Genomic DNA, 20,723 nt, shown 5'->3' on the forward strand with positions numbered 1-20,723 from the left:
CAATGTTGTTTTAACAACTGGTAACAATTGGTCATGCAGACAGCTCTGTCCTCAAGCCAGACCTAAAAATTCCACACTGGGTCATCAATCCTCAGAAGAAAATATGGTCGTTGCAGAGGGCCTGCTAGAGATTTGGTCTCTTGAAACAGGAAGTTCTTGAGTGTAGCAGATGAACATTTGAATCTCGCAAAAGACCCTTTCTGTAAGCTTCCTTCATCTTTCTCTCTAGAAAAACAGGAACAAGCATGTGTACTATTTCTCACACATTGGGCAAGACCCAGGAAAGTGCTGATAACCTCACCAAACAAGTGTGCAACCTGACAGCAAACAAACAGGTAACACAAAACCACATTCCATGCAGAGCTTAACTAAACATGCATTTTAAAAATATGTACTTCCTACTCAGTCAGGTTTTTATAGAATAATTTATTTGCAAGAAGGAATAACATAGATTCCTCCTCATCCCCCTAGGTTGTCCAAGTGAATTTTGATTGTTTCATAGAAGAAATGAAGCCAGAAATTAATTGCAGACACATGAATGTGTGAGGAACTCCCACAAGAGAAAAGACTGTGTGATTAAATGTTAAAGATGCACAATGAAAATACATAAAAATGATTTGATAAAGCAAACATAGGATTTTCTCTCCCAATAGATCTCTCCTTGTCAACTGGTGCTTTGCAAATATACACAAAACAATTCTGGCTACAATGAGTCGGCAGCATTAAAAAGATAATTTATTTTGCATAAAAACGCATTAATGCCCCATGATCAAGACATTATGATATACTAGTTTCAGTTATTAATTTATTTATAAGAGTGCCTTCAGCTTGTTGTAGCCTGGAGGAAATCCATTATGTCTCCAGCGTTCTCATCTAAAACAGGCATAGGAAGATTCACTCTGCTTTATACAAAGGTTAAAGATAGTTGACAGAATTGTTCAGCATGATGGGTTTGGTGTTTGTCTCCATTTGCAATCCTATTGGCTCCCTTAAGTAAAGATGCCACCTAAGGTAATCAGCATCTCAGAAAGGACCCACATTAGACTAATATTATTTCAATATTTAGACGTGAAGGAATAACTCTAACATGTCACTTCATCACGTAATAGAGCAGATACATTTAGGAAGGCTCAAAATGTAGGCATATCATCTGATTTCAGCCGCAATTGTTTGTGTGACTGGTGACACCGCTAGTTAAATGTGAAAAAATAGTCAAAGTAGCTGCAAAAAGACTTTGAAGGAGTCTAAGTGACTTTTCTGAATAACCCTAAATGTTCAATTGTACTTTTCATGAAAATGATTCTAAACTGCCGTTTGCAGGATAAAGAGGGAGTGAAGGCAAATTTTAGAATGTTAGATTGAGTGCTCTGGGTTTGCTCATTTATGTGCAAAAGATTCAAATTCAAGTCTCTCAACCCACCTCAGCTCACTCCCAGTATTGCTGAAAGGTGAGAACTTCCATATTTGCATTTTATTTTGTTATGGATGCAAGGTTTCCGAAGAAAAAGTCATTGGGCGTCATTGATAAATCACAGATTGATCTCATAAGACTATGGGCCTGATTCCAACCCTGGCGGTAAAAACCGCCAGGGCGGTGGTCCGCGGGAGCACCGCCAACAGGCTGGCGGTGCTCCTTTGGGAATTCTGACCGCGGCGGTACAGCCGCGGCCAGAAATGGAAAGTCGGCGGTGTACCGCCGACTTTCCGCTGCCCAGGGGATTCCTCCATGGTGGCGCAGCTTGCTGCGCCGCCATGGGGATTCTGACCCCCATACCGCCATCCTGTTCCTGGCGGTTTCGGCCACCAGGAACAGGATGGCGGTATGGGGTGTCGTGGGGCCCTGGGGGCCCCTGCAGTGCCCATGCAACTGGCATGGGCACTGCAGGGGCCCCCGTAAGAGAGCCCCACTTTGAATTTCAGTGTCTGCTTAGCAGACACTGAAATTCGCGACGGGTGCTACTGCACCCGTCGCACCCCTTCCACTCCGCCGGCTCCATTCGGAGCCGGCTTCCTCGTGGAAGGGTGTTTTCCTGCTGGGCTGGCGGGCGGCCTTTTGGCGGTCGCCCGCCAGCCCAGCGGGAAACCCAGAATAACCGCGGCGGTCTTTTGACCGCGCAGCGGTATTCTGGCGGTCCCAGCCAGGCCGGCGGCGTCTGCCGCCGGCCGGGGTCAGAATGGCCCCCTATGTCCTGTAGGTGATCAGGTCCTCTGACCTTACAATAAAATTAAAACTATTGGCATTGGTTCATCAGGGATATCGAATAAGAATTCCTTGTGCAAGAACACCACTTACATTCACTCTGATTTCCCAATATTTAAATCAATATTTACTGCATAGTTTGTTAAAAAAGTATCTAATCGTGCAGTAAACAATAGTTCCATCACTATTTCAGGGAACAACTTAAAACCAGTTATCTCATTATGCAATAGTTTAAAATCCATCTTACCTAACCGCAGCAGTTTCAAGTCTAAATAAAGATTTCAAGGCACTTTAGCTGTCTTTTTGCCAGCCTGTTTAAAAAGTGGTCTAAAATATTATTTTCCTCAATGCAGTTGGACATGTCAAACGTAAATGTGAGATTTTATCTTGATGTTGCATAACAACTCATACATGGCAAATTCAGCTTGGTATGTTGTACCTTGGAAAAGTCCAGTTCTCATTATCCTCAGATGTCTTCTTAATTCTGGACATGTTACTTTCTTTAAAGTAGTGTTCTGTCTATAGCACAGACTTATTTGCATACATCCATTAAAGTGACATTAAATATATACTGTCGGTCTAATTAAAAGCTATTTCCTTTGTTATTAATCTGAAAAGTATTTTTGCAGCAAGAGCACATTCACTTTTTCTTAACTATTTTGATCTTTCTCCAGGTTGCATTTTTGAAACAGATTAATAATAGTAAACCTACGCCCCATACATAAATTTGCTCACTAGTGAAAATATCATTCAAATTTATAGCAGCATCATATGGAGCTTTAGCACTCTGAAATGTAATGCTCAGAATGTCAAATTGGACCTGCACATAAACCTGCTTTGATCATTATCGCTTCTACTCCAACAGCACTTGGCAAGCACAAAGCTTGCCTCAAAACCTTGGCTTACAATACACTTTTGTCACAGTGATTTTCCAATACCAGTCCTTCAACACCATTTGTTTAATGGCAGAAGCTTTTTGTTATATGCTTGTTTTATCAGCACAATGGATAGACCTCCACATTGAGCACTAAACTGAATGAAGCCATGCATTGTACAACAAATGATGCTCCTCTTAATTCTGCTTTTGTTTACTGCTATTCCAAGGTTTCTGTAGATATTTATCCTCTGTGATTTAATCGTGTTAACTAACCAAGCATATTTAGGGACATTCTTCCTAAAAGTCTTGGTTTGTGTTTTGTCAAACTTAAAGATACGACTATTTTTAAAGTTGGAAATGGCTAGTGTCCAATTTTCTTTGCTGGTCAGACGGCTCAGTCGCTATAATAATGAGGTTGTCGGCATAGAGCAGTATGCCGACTATTTTTGTCTGGTGATTTTTTGTATAGACCGCTCAACATCTTCAAAGCCATTGGTAAATGTTTAAGAAATAAAATAAGAGGTAATAGAGCCTGGACCCATCGTTGCTTAAGTCCATTTCAAGTATGGAACTTTTTATTTCCCTACATTTCGCTCATGTTGAAGCTTAGCCAAGGTATGGTAGTGTAGAACATGATTATAGCAAGGAGGCCTTGTGGGCTGCTTCGCTGATCTAATTTTTTCCACTGTCAATTCTGGTTCATTGTGTCCACCATTTCCACTGTGTCAACTGCAAATTAAAAATTAATGTATGCGATGCAGAATGCTCATTCTCGGGTAAAACCTTGCTTACTGAATTGGAAGTAAGTTGTAGACTGTCACCCATTCTATCATATGACCATATGCCACCTTAGCAAAAACCCTACATAAGACATCTATTCAAGTGATGAACCTGTACTAGGGACAGACTTCCCGGTTTCCTCTTTTGTATGGTACTTTCATGATAGATGCAAGTCAAGTTGCTGGTAATTTCCCATGTTCCACGAGTTGAAATAAATTACTTGTTCCCAAATCTGTGAATCTTGTTTAAGAGTCAAACTGGATATGCCCTTCCAGACCAGAACCTTGGCTGCTTCTAATGCAGTTTATTAATTTCATACCTCTACAGATGTTAACTTTACGAGTCGACTACTCATCTAGAACATATTCATCACTGGTGGAAGGGCCATCTTCTTGAGGTGCACAGAGATTTCTTAGAAGATACTCCCAATGGGCTTCCCTAGTGAACAGATCAACCTGTCCCTCAGGTATTCCGATTTACTTGTTGGTTAAACATTTTCTAACACTTCATTCCTGTGACGTTGGCAGCAAACCCCATGAATCTCTAAATGTGTGTATTCAGCATTATTATTGTTTGATTACTGAATTTCATTTAAAGTTACATGCACATAGTGCTTGTGTTGGTATGTTTGAAAAAATATGGTTTGGTACCAAAATATCATAAACAACATATTGTTTAACAGAATATTGTCCTAAATACCTTTTACAAAAATATCGCTCAACTGGATTTAGAAATTGAAAACCTACACCAAATGGAGCAACATTTCCATACATGATGTATAGGGCACAATATTTTAGTCAGTTTCTGTTTTTGCAAATGATATTCTGACATACACCTAAAAGTATAGTACTCCTTCATGTCACTTGAGAAAATGTTTGTAATCTTGACTTGAAAATTGAACATAATCGAGTTATTTAGCTTCATGGAAAATTGCGAAGTCCCGATGCTAGAAGATTGCTTATAACCACCAAAGCAACATGTAATTTTGATAAATTATGCACAATTATTTTGAAAACTGGTCTCTAGGTCCTACTTAGGTACTGTTCATAATCTTTTATTATTTTATTTAATTAGACAGCACTTTTCAAACCTAGGGGCGTACTTAGGATATATTGAGTGTACATTGGTGTTGCTGGTCGAAAAATAATTAGAATAAATGTGATGCATACTTCGGGTATCCAATAGTTCTACTGATTCTGTTCCCCTTTGCAGAGTGAAACTGGTGTCTTCATCTTTCTGAGGTATTTCTGGAGGTGTCTTTCGAGTCATGTTGTAAAATGGTGTTCTACAACTCTGAACGATGTCTGTGGGGGGGATCTTCATGCTATTTATCAAAAAAATCTTCAATAAACACATTCTTTCAGAAATCTGTTTTAAAAAGTTCCCTTCTTAATAGCAGCTGAGCGTGAGAGGCTATGTGTGGCATCTTTCAGCATGCGGTTGTGAAGTCACCCATGAGAATACTTCCCACATGTGCCCACGGAGATCTCCACTGCTACACCAGATTGGGCAGTCTCACTGCTGATGACAGAGGTGTTTTTGTTGGCATGTCTTGAAGCCAGTAAGGAAGAACATTCTGGATAGATGTCAGGCCGTCAATGTTTTCTTGGTTGCGGACTAGGATCATCGATTTCTGATAGTATAATTTTTAAAGTTAGTAAAAACAGGGGCAGAGAAGAAACATAAATGTGCCCAAAAGAACACAAATGGTTGAATATAGTCCAGTTAAAAGCAACAGTACTTTCCAGTAGTATTGATCAAATATTCAGCCTACAGAAGCCCGAAAGTGATGCATACAGAGGCATTTTCATGGCCTAAAATCCACTGTTTGCTGAAAGAGAAAAAAAATGACCACTAGTTTCCAAAAAGTCATGTAAAAGTTTCTACAACAAGAGATTTGTTTAGACAGAACGGATGCTGCCTAAGCCTCAGTGTAGTAGGGGTACTAGCAGCTTATAAACTGCGCCTGACATAAACGCATCCAAAAGATCCGTGTGTGACCTCATTGAAGGGCATTGTGATTTTTACCCCTCAATTGGATTAACTGACAGGGACACTCTACTAAAAAAAACAGAAAGTTTCAAAATTGTGAGGAACTAACTGAGCGCATCATTTACGAGGCACTAGCAGTACACTGCGCCACTGGAGCATCATTTGTTTATGCTCTGGTGGTGGGGTGTGCCAGCCCATACTTACAAGGTCATACAAAGCTACCTTGTGAGGCTTTTTATGGCCTTATAAATAAGGACCACTTTCATGCGTAACACTGGGTGAAAGGGGTGTTCCATAGGTGTTGGTGGGGGTGTTCCCACGTACCGCCCATAGAATATGACGGAATATGACCAGATTTACAAGTCTAGGAATAGGTCAGACTCCTACGCCATCTCAGGGGTGGTGCTAAAGTGGTGCATCAGGGAGAAATAACATTAGTTCTCACTGTGTTTACCTCTACGTGTGCTGCATTCTGCAGCATACATAGAAAGAAAAAAATACCATTAATTATTGTTTATGTGCAGGAAGGTATTCCATCCTGCACATAAACAATCATCCCTGCAAAGCAGGCACCCTTGCAACATGCTGCAAGGGTCCCTGCATTGGCAACAGGCAGCAATTTTTGCACCAGGCAGGGGACAAGGACAGGAATGTGCTGTATCTTATAGATATGGTGCATTCCTGCCATTTTTCTTTTACACAGGGAGACACAGCAAAAAGGCTTGTGGTGCTGTCTTGCACCAAAACTTAGTAAATGGGGACCGGAATTTGGAAAGAAAACATTAGACATAGCGTTTTGCCCCCGATTAAAGGCTAGCTCATCACAGAGCTAACTGGTTTCATATTTTAATTGCTTCGGTAGTTTTTTAAGTGCAGGATTTTCAAACGTTCAAGAGGCAGGCAAAGGCATTGGCTCTTGAGGGTGACCCCTGTGCGTCGGAGTAGGAGGGCATGCTCAACTGATATCACAAACCCTGCGGAGTAGACGCCTGCCACACAGTTAATGAATTAACTCATATTGTGGGGTATGTCACTGAAGCAGTGGTACTGGATAAATGTCCAGAGTAGGATGGTGTCATCATGGTTACATCACTAAAGTCATAGTGATCGTAAAAACCGCAAGTACCAAACAGAGAACAAGTATATCAAATGAGACTCGCCAAGTGATAAGGGTGAGATACATAGTAGGTGGTATATTTTGGATCACACTGTTGCAAAAATATTACTAAATCATGGTGCGTACCATCATTTACAAGCGGCATGGTTTCAGTTGAAATGGACACAAAATTCTCATTCTCATTGACATGCAGTTTTACTGATAAAACTGTATAGCACACAAATGATAATGTGTGGCAATAGGGTTTAAACAAATATTTACCATTTGCACATTACCAAGAGTCTTTGGGCCATATGTACGAACACTTTTTCCCATAGCCACAGAATGGTTAAAAACCTTTGCTACATCTGGCCCTTTATGTGTTTTGTTCCTATTAAAATCTTTGTTTCCATTGCACTTCAGAATTACAAATAAAAAGTGTGCTTCGTTTGTGCTTACCTAACTGCTGATATATTTAGAAATATTTCCACAGCTCATTTACAGGTATTTAAATGTTGTAGAGTGCTGGAAAAAAAAGCAGACATCCTACACCAAACCCCTTTCCTTTGATACTCCCTGTGCTCCAGCAAGATTATCAGATAGTTAACTTTACAAAACCCTCTAACTATGTAGTCAAGGAAAGAAAAATAAACACCATGCAACATGTTAAATGAATAAGCAGCAATGTATCAGAAGACATAGCTTGACATATGACCTGTCTTTGGGCAGAGAGCAAATGTGATATGATAAAGCGAAAATGTAAAGACATCTTTAATGCTCCTTCGTCTTCAGAACCCCAGCACCGTTACTTGGGGGTGTTGCATCACCCCCTCTGCACCCCTTCTTTCAGGGCCTATGTACTGAAGTGGCTTTAGGCAACTCACAATAGGCATTACAGCATACTTGATTCAGAAAAGTAAAGAAGAATAGCTTTGAATATTTTTCTGAGGTTGACATGGTCCCTTCATGCCCCATCCCTGGCTCATCATCTGTGTAAACTGGGAGCATATTGCTCTACAGAGAAAGGTGGAAAAATGTGATGGTTGGAATGTTTTGAATTCCTCATATATGGCATTGCTCTCTGTAACATGTCATTCCATTATATTATGCTAACTGTGGCTTGATAGAGAAAGACCAGTCACATGCAAATCCATATTAGTCCCATCCCGTCCCAGAAGGAGCAGCCTAACCAATCTGTCAAATCACACCCCTTCGAGTGGGATAACGAATAAACCCAGAACAATTTAATCCTTGTTTGGCCTTGTCAGTGAGGTACAGTTTGAGTCCCTAGGGCATAGTGAAGAATGGGCCTACCCAACAACTGGCACACCAACTCGGCCTACCCATGTTGTGCCCTAAGTTTTCATCAACAGGTTTCCCTTAAAATGTCCCAGTTTGGGTTTGGCTCACAGGAGTCAATGTAACTTTGGGTATCAATGTACCTTCTTGCAGTTTGGAGTGGGTGCCGTGCAGCTAATTGTATTCTCTTACGTTTGGATAGGCCACCTCTCACTTCTTAGCCTCCCTTCCTGTTTCATTCTTCCAGAAGGTTCCTGCCAAGTAATGTGCTGCCTTTGCTCTTTGTTTTTGGTCTCATTAAGGGTGGTGTGTGAGGATGATGCCTGCATGTGTGGGGTGTGGTCTTAGCACATTAGTGAATGGCATGGAAAATAGCATGGCACCTACAGTCATGAATTCTGGTCAAAGATCAGATCGTGCAGTGGCTTTTTATACAGGCCCTGCAGGAATCTGTGCATCACTTGAAGAGAACAGGTATAAATCCCCATCAGTGCATTCAGCCTTGGCTCCGCCTCCAGTCAATAAAATGAGAACTATGAAGTCTGGCAAAAGATTAATAATGTGTTATCACCATCTATTAATTATATGCTTTCGTCAGTGTGCTAAGCATTGAATGAAAATATAATTGAAGTAGGGCCAGTGATAGCACTAAAACGTGCACATACTAAAACTGCAAACTTTTTTTGTGCTATTCGAGTCTCAGACTTGTTGCCCATTGATTCACCCCTCTCTTATTAAAAAAGCGCAACAATTCATTAAAGGGTGTCACTTAGCAGTGTTCACTGGCAATGGGATGACTTATCTCAAAATGAACTTCAGGTCATAGGTGTAACAACTAGGGTCTGAGCAGGTGGTAGAACCCAGGGTTGGCCTTTGCAAAAGGCAAACTGGGCGCACCCCCGTGACACCGGCCATCCAGGGGTCGCAGGAGCAGTCTCTCTTCAAACGGGCTCTAAAGAGAAGTGTGGTATGCACTTCTAAGAAACATGTTTTCCTTCCTTCTCTTGCCCTCCTCTCCTTCTCGCCACCCCTCCCATTTTCCAAACACACACTGACAAATGGGGGAGGGTGACACATTTTGTTTCCCCCTGGTCTGCTGTTTGCTACTCAGCACTAAACCTTAAAAAATGGTCAATAAACAGCCAAGTACTTATTTAAAGATTAATTGATGTTAAATAAATGAAGTAACTATGGAGTCCTGCACCCTTATGCTTAGGAATACCTTTAAAACATCATGCATTAAAAGTGTAAAAATATGATAAAAGTTTCTTCACAGTTCAAAAAGTGTGTTTCATTGAAATGCAGAACTGCTTTGCTTTAGCACAACAGATTATATCACTGCGTTGAGATTTTTTTCAAAGTGATATTTTAGAAGCTTGAATTTTGAAACAGGAATTGCACAACCTGAGCCCCCACACCAATGCCAATAGTGAAATAAAGGGCAAGTCATTTGTTAAGTGCAGTCTTCGGGTGGCCTAGGTTATTACTATACATCAACATTATGCTTTATTAAATCAAACACATGAAAAGGTTTTGTACAGCTCACATCCTGAAGTCAAGTATTTCGAGCTCTTCTTGTATATGATAATTAAGAAAAAGGAAGGAAAGTGAAATAAATAGGATCAAACTCTGTGATAAAGTGGGGAAGCTGGGATTAATCCAAGGTTTCTGGTTTCTCCCTGTGCAATTCAGCAAATTGATGTATATACCCTATGCCCAAGTTACTGCCAACCCCCTGCCCCCCGCCTGCCACTACTGGCATCAGTGCGTTTCTCTGTCACATCACAGAACAAACGTTTTGGCCCCTGGGAACATGTTTGTGAGTGCCCACGCCCTAACGTTTCCCTCTATCTTCTCTCTGTCATACTGCTAACGCTACCTTCTCCCTATCCCTAGGACAAGACAGGGTCATGGCGCCTAATTTCCGCGTTGTCCCAGTCCTCTGCCATCTCGTCCCTCTCACTGGTTGCAAACGCACTGCGGAAACGCAGAGAGAATGAGTTTCAGCCACTCAGTGGCCACGTCATTACGCACGGGGCAGGGGAGTAAGTGGGCTGAGCCCGTGACCCTACAAACAACCGGAACATGAGCGATCGCCGCCGCGTCTTCACCAAATGCGCTGCTGCTGTTTATATTGGCAGTTGCTGCTGCGGGGCGTGGCGGGGCGTGGCTGTGCGTGGCTGTGCGTGCACGCAGCCCTCTGCCTCATCCCGAGGTATTTATTATCCACTCGAAACAATAATCAAGACTCTGACATCACCGGTGGCAGAGGAAGATGACAGATGGGAAATGAAAAGAGGAGGGGAGCGGAGAATGCAAGAGGGGAGGAAGAAGCGATCAATTAGAAGACGCACAGAACAGATGGGAGTGTAGAGCTTTTAAAGAGGGCTCCAGAATGAGGGAGTAAGACAGGAAAAATGTCTAAAGGAAAGAGAGACGGGCTAAGAGGACAGAGTAAAAAATATAGTGATAGAAAGAAGCACTGGAAACAGAGGAAGAGAGAGACTGGGATGGAGATAAAAGGGAAACGACGAGGGAGCGATGGAAGGAAGATGAAACAAATGGTAAAGGAGAAAGGGGCAGAAGGAGGTGAGGGGGAAGTAGGAATAAAACAGAGAGGTGGAAGGGGGAGAGGTAAGGAAGAGGAGACGTTAAAAAGATGAGAGAAGAGAGAGGCACGACAGCGGGGGTGAAGGAGAGTGTGGCAGAAGAGGCAGATGACTGTGGGACAGCAGAGGGAGAATAGGGAAATAATGGGTGACGACCGAGTAAGATGAAGAGGGGACAGAGAAGAACAAAAATTAAGAGAACGGGTAAAGAAGAAATGAGAGGGAGTGGAGAAAGAAGAGGAAATGCAAAAGACAGACAGAAGGAGAGATGGATTTATTCACTTTAAAAACCAAAGGTTACTGGGATGTTATAGTTATGTTCTGAATTTATTCAGACAAAATAATAGAAATTCACCAGTTATAGTTATCTCAAGTAACTACAACTTGTGCCCTAAGGTAACTATAACTTGCGCCTCCACCATGCACAGTTGTTTCATCAAAAATGTTACTGCAAATATTATATTGATATTATCAATGATGTTATCAAAGATGTCAGGAGTGCTGTAATTTGTTGAGTAATAAGCAATGCATGTCGAGGGTGCAAGTTATAGTTACCTTAGGGCATGAGTTATATTTAGTTGAGATATATTTTTCTATAACTGGTGAATTTCTATGTTTTTATACAAGTAAATTCGAAACATAACTATAATGTCCCTGAAACCTTTGGTTTTTAAGTGAATTTCTATGTTTTTTTTAATTCTATTTCCTGACTATAACATCAACTTAACCTTTGTTTTTTTCAGTGAATTTCTATTTTTTTTTAACATAAAGTAATTTTCATTACTATATGTTAATACAACCACTGCTGTGTACAGCTTTTGACGTGCGCAGGGATGGTGGGCTGCAGGACCTGGTCTGCGGCCAGGTCCTTTGGTCAACTTCCTATAACCACCCAATCTTGCACTGCGCACGGCCTTCGCCATGCACAGTGGGATTGGTCACAAGGTCTGGCCTTCAGCCAGGTCCCGCAGCCAACCCACCTAATGACCCATTCCTGAGAGAGAGAGAGAAAGAAAGAGAGAGAAAGTAATTGAGAGATTCAGACAGCAATTTAGGATTCGATGAATGATATACGTACAATTAAATATTTTAGGACAAATTAAAAATAAAAGTGTATTTGTCATTTAAAACAAGTGAGCTCACCATCCAAGTATGAACCTTTAACTTTTGAAGTTTAAATTAAATTAAAGAAGGGAAAAGACCACAGACACACCTGGAATAGAACCCTCAACTTTCAGTGTGTCTGTGACCATAAACATTACATCACAGGCTGTGGCGTAATAAAACTGGAGGGGGCCCCTTGCAAAGAACATGGAGGCCCTCCCCTCCAGACTCACATAGGCCAGGTGGTGTGCTGAGGGAGCCCCCTGAAGTTCCGGACCCCCCAGCAACTCAGGGCTGTAGGGCCTTTGTTACACCCCTTAACACAGGTGTCTAATTACCCTTCTGTTTCCAGACATATCTATGACATTCAACCCACACATGTGATAGGAAAGAAACATGAGTGTTCCATCACTAGGAGGGCTTAACAGTGAAAACAATAGTGAATAAAGAAACACACTACCAAACGATACTAGGATTTGAACCTTCAGCGTACTGAGTGACAGCACAAGACCTTGATGATTAGGCCAGAAGTTACTCTGTTCTGCTCTGCATCCAAACGTAAGTATAACATTCATCCCAATCATCTTGCTAGTCTTACTCATTGAAGTAATTGCATTGAGAGACCATTGCATTGACAATCTCTTTCTCTCTCTTCCATCCTATTATGGGTTGAGAGAAAGAGAGAGAGAGAGAGAGAAACAGAGAGGGATAGATAGAGAGAGAGAGAGAGAGACAGAGACAGAGAGAGAGAGAGAGAGAGAGAGAGAGAGAGGACCATGGTGGGAGCCTCATGCCCCTGTGTTTCTAGCCAGCTCCCATCACCCTGCGAGAGCCAGCATTGCTCCCACAAGCTTTAAATAGCAGCTCCCTGCTTGTGGAAGCAATGTTTACATCTGTTTCCCTGCACGCATATTTGCACACAGGGAAACAGATTCAAACTCCATTTTCTGACAGTGGGAGCTGTTTGATATCTCCCACTGTCCCAAAGCAAACAGCTATGTCCCGGAGGTGGGCACCTCTGGACATAAAAAAGGAGCTGGCCCTGGGGGGTGGGGCTCCCCAGGGCCATCTATGGCTACTCGAGGCGGAGCGCACAGTCCCCCCCCCCCCCAATGTAATCTAGCCTTGGTAAGGTGGTGGTCCCCGGGACTCTGGGTCCGCAACGGACCTCCTTCATTCTTTTATTAAAGCCCCGGGAGGTGGCAGTGCATGGGGCTAAGGGAGGGGGGCTGGTTGCTTTATTTGACAGATAGTTAACTTTACAAAACCCTCTAACTATGTTTGTTTTTGTTTGTTAAAGGCCCCGGGGAGGTGGGGGTCCCTGGGGCTGCGGGAGGGCCATGCGGCCCACTTGCACCCTGCACCCTGCATTTTAATTAATAAGCCCCAAGGAGGTGGCAGTTCCTGCAGCAGCGGGGGAACAAGGTGGGCCCCCTGCATTCCATTATATATTTGCCCTGGGAAGGTGACGGTCCCCGGTGCATCAGGGGGCTCTCAGAAAGTAGTGTAGGAGACCACACTTGTTTTTTTTTTCTTTAAATTTCGCCAGCTCTGCTGCGACTATCAGCGAACGTTTTTTTTTAAATGTTCTTGGCTCAGGGAAGGGTCCTTCAGGGACCCCAGCACCAGAGCTATGGGCTCAGGGTACCCCTACCCTGGCCCCTTTTGTTTTTTTCTGTCTTTTTTTCTGGGACACGGCCGAAGCCTAGTTCCAATATGGCTGCCATCACTTCCTTGTTGATGTGTTGTCAGCCAATCAGATCTCAGCACGAGATCGGGAGGGTTTGCAAAGCCTTCGCGTCCCTATATTTACAAATTTTGATTTTCTTTAATTTCTCTAAAACTACTGAAAGGATTTACACCAATTAGCAAAAAGGTTGCTTTGTGGACCAAGAGCTACCTTTCTGTTTTTGGTGTAATTCCGTCCTGTGGTTCGAGCCCTATCGCAGTTCAGAATCCCTATGGAAAAAGGAATGGAAAAGAGCATTTTGGGACCCCCCTTTTTCTCAGCCTCTGCTTGACGGATCACCCCAAAATTTTCCAGACAGCAGCTCACATGAGCGACAAATTTTGGGGGAATATTTTGTAAAGATTCGTCAACCAAGGTCAAAGATATAGGCAAGTAAAAAAATGTTTTTTTCTATAGAAACTAGGTCCTAAGGTTACAGACACAAACACACACACACACACATATATATATATATATATATAAATGAAAACAAATGCCTTAACTAAAAGAAGAATCCAGACTTTGTGGTATTGCCAAAATACTATTTAATACAAAATTAGGGGATTACAGGCTCCCACACCAACATGTTTCAGCCGTAGTCTTGTGCACGTGAACAAGGCTACGGCTGAAACGCATTGGTGTGGGAGCCTTTAAATCCGGTAATTTGTATTAAATCGTAATTCGGTACTAGCACGGAGTACGGATTCTTCTTTCCGTTAAGGAGTTTGCTTTCATGTGGATGGGGTTACCGCTCCCCTCATGGACCGCCCTGTTACAGCCTTTGTACTCCGGGTAATTGTGTTGGGAATATATATATATATATACAGTGCTTTAAATGGAAAAATAGAAGTGCAGGTACTCTGTAATAGAGTACCTGCTTGTTTCTGAGAAGTGCTGGTACTCTCCAATTAAAACTATTACGTTTTTCTTGAGATATGCCGGTACTCTCCCTCTCAAAATAAAAAAGTGCCGATACTCAGTACCGGAAAGTACGGACCCATTTAAAGCACTGTATATATATATATATATATATATATATATATATATATATATATATATATATATAAAGAGAGAGAGAGAGAAAAAAATATATAAGGGTTGGGAGAATGTGATGCTGGTTTTAGAAGGAAAAATTAATAGAAAGGTGGAGAATGAGGGGGGTAACAGAAAGCGGATGCAAAAAAGGAAGGCAAGAAGGTGTGTAGGGAGAGACGCAAGGTGTGAAAGGAAGGGTGGGGGAAGCTGAGGAGAAAGAGAGAGCCAGAACCTTTGTAGGGGGAGATGCAAGGTGTGAAAGGAAGGGTGGAAGAAAGCTGAGGAGGGATTAAATGAGTCGGGTAAGAAGACACCAGACAGGGATGCGAATACAGAAGGAGGGACAAAGAGAGAGATATGGAATGTGACAGTGGATGTTTACAGGAACATAATCAGTGACTGAGGAGGTTGAGGAATGTCTGCGTCATTGTCACCTCATGAGTGGCTTGGGGGTATGTAGCAGGCATTTTCGAATCCGTTATTTCGTTTTTAAACCACACTGCGATTATTGTCTTGTTTTAACAGAACAAGAGTTGAAAGACACGAACTCCAGGGGTACTGCGATAGAGCATTCGATAGGGAGGTGACGGGAGGCAGCAAAGCGCCACCTCTCCGCCCGCCCCGTCACACTTTACCGCATGTTTCTCAAGTGTTAATGTTGGTAACGGCGCTCACAGTGGCCCAATCCGTCGTTAGTCCTTGGGCTTGTTTTGGACTCACGGCGCTGTATTTGGGGCATTCTAAGAGTATGTTTATGGGCTACTCAAAAAAGGATACCTAAGGTATTTCAAACACATTTAGGTGAAATGTTCCCTGTGAGTAGAGTTTGTAAACAGATAAAAGAATATTATTTTATATTATTTACAGACTTGTGATCTATCTGATTGTACGGTTACCTGGTTTGCTTTCACAAAGCGTCGCCATTGTTTACCCTCTTCCCTCGCACATCCCCACTGCCCTTTAATGCGCCACAGCCTCCAACACCCCCCTCCTCTCCAATGTAGTAACGAAACTTGAGGGACCCTCTCTGCAAAGAACCTTGAGGGACCTCCCTCCCCACTAGACCCAGTCAGGGACCTGCCGCCCGTGCACAGTGTATTGTGTTGAGGGCCCCCCTGGAGCACTACCCCCCGCCTCTCTCTGAACCGCGGGGGCTGCGGGGACCTTTGTTACGCTACTGCTCCTCTCGTGAAGCAGCTGCTGCCGGACACCGTCTACGTCTATCCGCGCGTCTTTCCGACGCGATCCGTGGCCATTGCTGGTCTGCAGAGTGTGACTGGTGATTGAGGAGGGGCGAGACTCTGAGCTCGACCCTTATTTTCATCAAAGGTGACGCTGAATGTTCTAGGGGGCAGGAGAGGCGACCCAAGCAAGGCTGTCTTTGGCGGGGAGGAGCAGACAGCCATTAGTTCACGTTATGCTGCCCGACAACACCAGGCCACCTCACCTCCTCTATGAGGAACTTTCTATGAAGGCGCATGACGACCCTTCTAATAGACTGCAGTTGGGAAGTGGGATCGCCTGCGCAAATAAACAACCTGTATTGTTATTGTGTTTATATATAATACAAGATGTTCGTTTCACTTATTAAAACAAAATATTTCGGCCGTGACGTTTGTATCCAAATGCACATGTCGCAAGTCTGAAGAATGTTCTTAACTGAAACATACACACGCTCTTTCTTAGTTTAGTATGCCCTTAATTATTTCAATCTAGCCGCCCTTCCCTTATCTTTCTACAAAGCTTTCTTTCCCTGATGTATTTTCTTTCATACTTTTTGCCAGAGGGTATTTCCATCGCACGCACCCTTCCTTGGTTTATTCTCTTATTGGTGCCTGCCTTCTTGAGTTTACCTTTCGTTTTGCTATTCGAATTTAACTCCTACTAGTTTTCGAAATCGTCACATTTCCTCCATTTCAGTGCTATTCTGTTTACCCCTTTTCAATGTTCCTAATTCAATCTTGTGCTTGATTTCTTGGTTTCCAGCTCTCAGTTCTGTTGTTTCTTTTGCATTTGTTATGTTTCGTTTCTTCCCTTGCACTTTTTCTTTAGTTCACAGCTTCGTATATCTCACTGGCGTGTTGCTGAAGTGTGGAGTTCTAATCTGCTAGAACCCAACACTCATTAACATTTTTTCTGTGAAACCTCGCAGACCAGTGGGTCTCACTAATTCGTCCACCGCTGTGTTGTCCTAAAGTTCTTAGAGGGGGCGGTATAGGCAAGTTATATTTTGGCCCCCCCGTATGGAACGTATTTGAATTTTATTGCACATGACCTGATCATTCATGCGTTCTGCGATGTTAAAGTAAATGTTAAGATTTAACAGGGTCACGCAACAGCTGAAATATGCGTCTGTCATGACCCCAAACATCTTTAAATGACACTGGGTAGAAAGCCTCAGTCGGGGAGGTAGACAGAGGGAAAGAAGTTTTAGAGAGAACCAGCCCAGACAGAGGTCAGAAAGAAAGGAGGGGGCCTGGAATTTAGGTCCCTTGTAATTGCCTATTCTGCACGCGCCTTAAGGCGCTCTCCGCTGTCACCTTGTTATTACCCTGTTCACGGCTACAGCAGGGACAGAATAACAGTACATTTTGTGTCAGGTAATACCTCTCATAGCAAGTTTCAAACGCTTCCTGTAGGTTAGTGTATGTTTCGCACTCATTCCCCCATCTGCCGCCACCCAATTTATTTTCATTTCTGTACAGACGGGGTTAAAGGTACTGGAAATCGCGCCTAGAAGCCTCACGCCCTAAAGAGGCGCTGCTGTCCCTCCCTTGCCCCGCTCACCTGCCGGACTTGGTAATGATCATCTCGGTGCCCAGGTCGTGGAACTTGTCCCAGAGGTCCTTGGTCTCCAGGCTGCAGCCGATCTTGGCCATCTCCTCGCTGGGGGTGCCAGGGGTGGTGGGGATCAGGGGCTCGGTACACAGGGCCGAGACGGGGCTGCCGCTGAACTCCCCGTGGGGGTCGAGGCCGGAGAGCTCTCCGAGGGCCTGGGCGCAGGACGACTTCTCCACGAATTGCTCTGGGGAGGAGACACAAGGGGGCGCCGTGAGACACTCAGAAACACACGTCCTCGAGCCCGTAGTTAAGTATAGGTGGTATACACATGGGCCGTGGTAGGCAAGGAAATGCAGGTGAGGTGAAGCCCCGTTGCTGCCTATGAACATACCAGATATCAAAACATTACAGATTACATGCGCATACCACCGGCGTCACCGTTACTGGCAGATCAAGAAAAGATACTGCTTCATACCCACGCCCCCCCTTCCTCCCCCACCACCACCATTTCTTGTGTTCTGCCGATAGACATTTCTCCATGACTCTCGTTAATACAACCATTTATAAATCGTTTCTTTTTTTAGATAATAATTATTCCGACTTCGGTATTCAAGATAGCATATGAACACAATTATGACGTATGTTTCGTCCTGGTACTCACAACTTCTCGTCAACTTTTTAAATATTAGCTGGTTAAACGAACCCATGCAGTGACGTAGTGCAATATTGACGCTGTGTAGGTAGGAAGAGGCTAGAAGAGTTACCAGAGGGCAGCTTTCTTCCCACACTGCACAGGACAGGCACTTAAACCGGGGCCTGAGGGTGCATGAAGCCCAGCGGCCCCGTGTGTGTGTTTCCCATCACACCTCCCACGGTGGTCAGGTGTGCACAGGCGCACGTACAAGCATTAGCACCACATATGAGCCTCAGTCAAGGGCCTACACATTAATCTTCCACCAGAGGCGCCTCTATAAAAAGAGTGTACACTAGGCGCATTAACTGAAGATGCCGTTCGACACCCAGGGAAAGGCGGCCTTCCTAAAGAAAACACAGCGCTTGCCCCACTTTCTAATTAACGTGGTCTGTCTTTAAAGAACGCTCTCAGCAGACACACATTCAACCACAGACACCACAGCCACGCGCGCTGGCACACTCCCCCATACGAAAACACACACGGTCAGAAATTCCCTACACAAGCCGCATGTACACTACCCTGGATGTTTGTGGGGTTGCTACATTTTTTGGGCCTGGTGTGGGCGAAAAGAAGATCTGTAATCTAGTGATTATGATTACTGTGGCTCCACATTGGTGGATATGTTGGACTGTTTCTCTGCCACTTTGTTGACTGTTGCCATGCCATATTTTTAGCTAGGTTCTCTAGCATCTACTGTTTTATTATAATTCACGCTGCTATTCGTGTTATTTTAGTGTATTTAGATGCCTTCTACCTTCTGTTTGATTCCTATTTTATATATTGCCTGATCATATTGGAACCTTTATGGCTTGGACCGAAATAAAGCTATTTGTACTATGTACCACTAATGCACACGCAGTGTTTGCATTTACGGCATTTACTGTTTCATTGTCCTAAGTGGGAGCTGCTCACAGGTCTGGTCTGCTCGGGTGAGAAGGACGCTATAGTGCAATAGGGGAATGTGCAAAAGGGGCCGAGGGTCAGGCACACTAGTAGCTAACACCCTTAGTGCACACGGGGTGACGCTCGGTGCTTATGACGGGCCGAAGGGGGGGGGGGGGGGGGGGGGGGGGCTGAGGGGTGGCAAGGAAAATAAAGACTGAGGGGCGGGATTTTCGGTTAGAATTTTGACGAGGGAGAACGAGTCCCTGTAGTTTAAACTGTCTGTGAACAAACCGGGGATCTGTCCGGTGTTTCCGCGCATTGAATCTCTGCTACCAGAGAACCAACCACCCTGACATGGACACACACAGTGTCCGGAACTTGGCACAGCCGTGCACACCAAGCGCAGGAAACGGTAATTGTAATTCGCCTGCATCATTGCTAGATCGCTGAATCAAATATATTCGTGTGAAGTCCCAGGTGGAATTCTCAGTTGCCCAGTTACAGATGGCGTGTCATTTATTGAAGTGTGCCATATGCGACTTTACGCAGATATATGCGCAGAGAAGTAAGGCGCGATACAAAATAAAAGAAAAAAACGACTGAAACCAATAATTATTTTTATAAAAATACCATTTCCAAGATTCATAGATTCATCTAAAATCACTTGAATGATCTCCTCCGCAACGCAAGCGATTTCGAGAAATGGATGCAGGGAGAGACACCGCCAGAGCACAGTGCCAGGCCAAGAACCAAAACAACGAAGAACCCACCCACCCAGGACTGTGATTGTCTCAGAAAAATATGTCGCACAGTGTTATCAGTGGATACAAATAATACCTACAAAGGATGCGCGCATTTATTAACTGCCAATGCTGCAATTACGAAATAATACTAAACTTCGACGTGAACTGCCTTTTAGCCATTCTTCTACACACCCTAACCACCCTGGGCACCTAGGCCCCATCCCAAGTATCAAGACTCTGCCCCCACAGCAAGGGGTGAGGGCCATATATTAAACAGACCCCCAAAACCATGCCAAAGACAACCCTTTCATGGACCCTTGAAGTCTTCTGAGAGAGGCGCTTGGGCAACCAGGCCATAGTTTGGTCCCCTGGCTGGGTCAGCTAGTTCACATTAATTTGATCAACTGGTACGTACTCTTCCTTCATTCCATTCAATCATTTTATAGTTTGTCAAATCCATTACAAACAGGAACCAACAAAATACAGATCCGTTTTTGCCCCCACCCCGTAATGAGCAGTCACCAATTTGAGGAAAAATACTGTCCCAAAGAGCACCACAAAGCACCCCCAGGCTCTGCAATGTTACCCCGAACTCTGTCCTCGTTGTATTATCTTCGTAAAGAGTACCTTGTACTTTATGAATAATTACAGTGCCGATTCTTCACATCAATATGTTTCATTACTGGGTGTTAAGGTTAGCACAGAAAACAATCCCCTCAAATAACTAGCGGCTACCTACTAGATATATTGGTACATCAATAGCATAGATAGATAGACGGACGAACGGATAGATAGATAGATAGATAGATAGATAGATAGATAGATAGATAGATAGATAGATAGATAGATAGATAGATAGATAGATAGATAGATAGATAGATAGATAGATAGATAGACAA

The 20,723-nt window shown here is 43.5% G+C and overlaps 1 protein-coding gene across 3 annotated transcripts in view; it reads right to left on the reverse strand.

Annotated features, from left to right (window-relative positions):
• The window catches only part of TBX20 (T-box transcription factor 20), a 95,305-nt gene that overhangs the window by 65,359 nt on the left and 9,223 nt on the right, over window positions 1-20,723 (reverse strand). For all 3 annotated transcript variants that reach the window (XM_069215490.1, XM_069215492.1, XM_069215491.1), the window contains exon 2: window positions 17,509-17,746. In XM_069215490.1, coding sequence (XP_069071591.1) covers window positions 17,509-17,746 — 238 coding nt within the window. The remainder of the gene's footprint in view (window positions 1-17,508; window positions 17,747-20,723) is intronic.

Source organism: Pleurodeles waltl, chromosome 2_1 (assembly GCF_031143425.1).
Source record: "Pleurodeles waltl isolate 20211129_DDA chromosome 2_1, aPleWal1.hap1.20221129, whole genome shotgun sequence".
NCBI lineage: Eukaryota > Metazoa > Chordata > Amphibia > Caudata > Salamandridae > Pleurodeles > Pleurodeles waltl.